Here is a 4,397-nt window from a genome sequence, read left to right as displayed (position 1 = left end):
GGCCAAACGGAAGTTACAAATCGGTGTTTGGAAACATATCTCCGATGCTTCGCCTGCGACAAGCCGCGGCAGTGGCTGTCGTTTTTACCTTGGGCAGAGTATTGGTTTAATACTACATATAATGCTTCAACCAAGTACTCTCCCTTCCAAGTAGTGTATGGCCGTGAACCTCCTCCCCTGTATCGTTTTCCCGAAGGATCAACAGCCGTCAATGAGGTCGATGTCCAGCTCCAGCAGCGCAATCTCATGCTAGACGCCCTCAAGGATCATTTGCTCTTAGCACAGCAGCGCATGAAGCATTTTGTTGATCAGCACCGCAAGGAGGTCAACTTCGCCCCTGGTGACCTGGTTTTACTAAAGCTGCGGCCCTATTTCATGAGGTCATTGGCACGTAAACTCAATGAAAAACTTAGCCCTCAATTTTATGGACCTTTTACCGTTCGCTAAGGTCGCGGGCCAGTTGCTTACCACCTCAAGTTGCCGGAGAGCTCCAAAATTCACCCGGTCTTCCACGTCTCTCAGCTTAACACCTTTAAGGGGCAGCAATACAGCGGTCTGGCTTTGCCGGAACAATTGACTGATGCGTTGGAGCTCCTGGTTCAGCCAGTTTCAGTTTTGGACTCCCGGTTTGTGACTGTAGGAGGGCGCCAGGTACATTTTTGCCCCTTGGCGCACCCTTATACAGCCACCCAGGTGGCTGCCTTGTTTGTCCGCGAGATCGCCCGGGGGGTAATGTTAGCACTCCAACCCTCAAGTTTGTGTATGCGAGGAGTAAGAAGGGGCAGGGGCAGGAGGGGAAATTGGCTATCATTGGATCAAGGCAAGGGTAAAGGGTGTCGTTAGAATACGGTTATGGGTTATGGGGATGTGTGCAAGGGTCAGATTTGGGGAAGGGGAGTTAGTTAGAGGATTGTGAAATAAATAGCCTACGGCTAGAGAATGTAGGGTATCGAGAATTAAGAGAAGACTTGAGTCTGTGGAGGTTAGGAGGGGTCATCGAATTCACCTCCATCTTTAATTTCTAGTATTTTCCAGTATTGCATTTTGTTTTCCCTGTACGTATGTGATTATCATTCAATCAAAGGAACCAGGCCATTCTGGTTGTTTCTTCGGATTCCTATTGTTCTCCTTAGCTCCACGTATAATTTTTTGTCTAGAATAGAGGGAGTCCTAACATTAACTCTATACAGAACGAGAACTTCTACAGAAAACCTCATAAAAAGAAAAGGAAATGCTTGTTGCAAGAATCCTTCCTTGGGGATTTAAGTACCACGATCTTCTATCAAAATTTGTAAAGTTAACCTTTATCCCATCTGGCAAAGACACCAAAACTGAAAAATTCAAAGTTTCTCTTTCATAGATGTGGGAAGTAAAGAAAATTCCAATTGATAGAGAGATTAGAGTAAACGGAAAAAAAAAAAAAAAAATGAAGCAGGAGCATTATGCACAAGGGACATTCCTTGTGCACAAGGGACATTTCTATGTATTTGTCAAGACTTTTGAAATCTGTTATATTGTCACTTATACAACGCGTTTCAATAGCTCTGGGTTATAGTGTGGTTTGTGGTCAGTCCGTTAACTTCTTAGGGAACTTTTTTTAGGAGGAAGGAAAAGAAGAATGAACTTTTCTGTGGAAATGATGCAACCTACTATTGAGTAGTCGAGTAGATAATTAAAAGAAAGATGCTTTTTTTTTAATTGTTGAAAGAAGTTTTTGTTTTCAAAGTAGTTAAAATCTAATATACTTCTAATGGAAATGCTTATCACCTGTTGTGACATAGCACTATTTCTTCCCCCCTTCATTTTTGGGTCTCTTTATACTTTTTACTCTTTAAGATGGATGGATCTGTGAATTTGAATTTGGATTCTTGTGCCAGTTTATAGAGATATATTTCCCACTGAGATGTTTCTTGCATTGCTTGGCAGAGGCATGCGGTAGACTTCTACATTTCCGATTTCCAATCGGGCTTGAGAGCGTTGGTTAAGACTGGTTATGGAGCGAGAGTGGCTCCGTACGTTGATGACTCCTTTGTTGTTGACGTCAATCCAACAAATGAACACTTGTCTCCAGAGTTTGTCAGGTGGTTGGGAGAAAGGAATCTTTCAAGTGATGACCGAACAATGCGATTGAAAGAGGGGTAAACTAAAAATACATATATATCTATCCTGTAGAGTCCAATTTAGGTCTCTCTAAAATAACATTTGATGCTTAGTACGAGTCATGCTTGATAAAAAATCTCTTTGATAACTGCCGTGCCTATCTCGTTAAGCTGCAAAATTATGGTTTGGTTTTGTAGGTACATCAAAGAAGGCATCACGGTTAGTGTGATGGGAGTCGTCCAAAGAAACGACAATGTTCTTATGATCGTCCCTCCACCCGAGCCATTGACGACAGGATGCCAATGGGCGCAGTGCATCTTTCCAGCAAGCCTTGAGGGCATTGTTTTGAGATGTGAAGACGCGTCCAAAAATGACGTGATACCCGTTTAGTTTGGGTGTTGTCATTGATGAGGAATATTTTTTAGGTTAAGGTTGCCAAATAGATTAATTAACCGAAACAAGTGTGATGGTTCGAACGTCTGTGATGTGTCTTTATTTATTTGTTCTTTTTTTTTTTTTTGGTGTATAGTCAGTTTTTAGGAATTCATTACCATTATCCTTCCTCCGCCCCCCCTTTCTTTTATTTTCTAGGTTTGCAAAGCTTTTGCTATGGGTGTGTGTGGCTTGATGTAGTGGGGAATTTTTAAATTTTACATGTTTTTTGTGATATTTGAGCGGAGGACTGAAGTACGATATAAAGGAAATTCATTAGTTTGATACCTGGCCTTACAGCTTACTGTACATTTTTTCTACTCAGTTCCAATTTCTTTGTGAGGTTTGTATCTAAATCAGATGTATTTTTTTTTTCTTTCTAATTTCTTTCTTCTTTCATTCTTCTTGTTTTATATTTCTTTTTTAAGGTTCCCATTTGTCTGTACCTTTTTCTTTCCCCCGAGCTTAGGGTGCGTTTACGAATCAAAAAGATAAATTTTATGGTAAGGATCATACTTGAGTTTTAACATTATTGAGTTCTAGAGTTTAAAAGTTCAATCAGAATTAAAATCCTAATAATTTCCTTAACAAGTTGGAACTTTCAGTGATTATATATATGAGACAAGCAGGGAAGAGTAACAAACTTTTTTTTTAGGGTAATAAATAACTAAGTACAATTGCGTGTATTATTATTTATTATTATTAGTATGTTTTCCAAAAAAAAAAAAAAAAAAAAAGAAGAAAGAAAGAAAGAAAGAAGAGGAAGAGATACTTAAGCATACAGTATATATGTCACTTATAAATAGCTAAAACACATTGATGTTCCATTAGAAAGTCCTTACATTTGACGAGCAGGAGTTAAGAATGCAAAAAACAGTGATACCAGAAGCGGCGATAAAATGGAAAAACAACAAAACAGAAAGCAACATAATGTCCTCACTTAGTAAGAGGCCATCCCATAATGTTTAGTCCCTAATTATATGCGGGGGTGTCGTAATGTTATACATGAGTTAAAAAAGCATTTTCTAAATCAGAACTACAAGCTACTACTCTTTATGATCATTCAGCGATAACTTCCAACTCTAGGGCCATATGTCTTAGGGGAATCTTTGTCTTCGTTTTGGGGGGAGCCTTAGAGGCAAGGGTTTAGGGTTTAGGGGGTTAGGGTTTTATGGCTTAGGGTTTAGGGGGTTAGGTTTTAGGGTTTAGGGGTTTAGCGTTTAGGGTTTAGGGGTTAGGGTTTAGGTTTTAAGGGGTTAGGGTTTTAGGGTTTAGGGTTTAGGATTTTAGGGTTTTAGGGGGCTAGGGTTTAGGGTTTAGGGTTTAGGGGGTTAGGGTTTTAGGGCTAAGGGTTTAGGTTTTAGGGTTTAAGGGATTTGGTTTATGGGTTTAGGGGTCCAGCGTTTAGGGTTTAGGGGGTTAGGTTTTAAGGTTTAGGGGTTTAGGGGTTAGGGTTTATGGTTTAGGGGTTTAGGGTTTAGAGATTAGGGTTTAGGGGCTTAGGGATTTAGGGTTTAAGGGTTTAGGGTATAGGGTTTAAAGGTTTACGGTCCAGGGTTTTAGGGCATAGGGTTTTAGGGTTTAGGGTTTAGGGTTTAGGGGATTAGGCTTTAGGCTTTAGGGTATAGGGCTTTAGGGTTTAGGTTTAGGGTTTAGGGTTTAGGGTCTAGGGTCTAGGGTCTAGGGTCTAGGGTCTAGGGTCTAGGGTCTAGGGTTTAGGGTCTAGGGTTTAGGGTCAAGGGTCTAGGGTTTAGGGTTTAGGGATTAGGGTTTAGGGTCTAGGGCTTAGGGCTTAGGGCTTAGGGGTTAGGGGTTAGGGTTTAGGGTTTAGGGTGTAGGGGTTTAGGGTTTAGGGTTTAGGGTTT

General features: G+C 40.6%; 1 protein-coding gene across 2 annotated transcripts in view; it reads left to right on the top strand.

Moving 5' to 3' along the window:
* The window catches only part of LOC21387318 (uncharacterized membrane protein At1g16860), a 13,003-nt gene extending 10,184 nt beyond the window's left edge, over nucleotides 1-2,819 (top strand). For both annotated transcript variants that reach the window (XM_024168289.1, XM_024168288.1), the window contains exons 4-5: nucleotides 1,927-2,138; nucleotides 2,298-2,819. In XM_024168289.1, the coding sequence (XP_024024057.1) occupies nucleotides 1,927-2,138; nucleotides 2,298-2,490 (405 nt within the window). In that variant the 3' untranslated portion in view covers nucleotides 2,491-2,819. The remainder of the gene's footprint in view (nucleotides 1-1,926; nucleotides 2,139-2,297) is intronic.
* The last annotated feature ends 1,578 nt before the right edge of the window (nucleotides 2,820-4,397 follow it).

The sequence above is a fragment of the Morus notabilis genome, unplaced genomic scaffold (genome assembly GCF_000414095.1).
Source record: "Morus notabilis unplaced genomic scaffold, ASM41409v2 Scaffold917, whole genome shotgun sequence".
In the NCBI taxonomy this organism is placed as follows: domain Eukaryota; kingdom Viridiplantae; phylum Streptophyta; class Magnoliopsida; order Rosales; family Moraceae; genus Morus; species Morus notabilis.
This window is presented reverse-complemented; position numbering and strand designations above follow the sequence as displayed.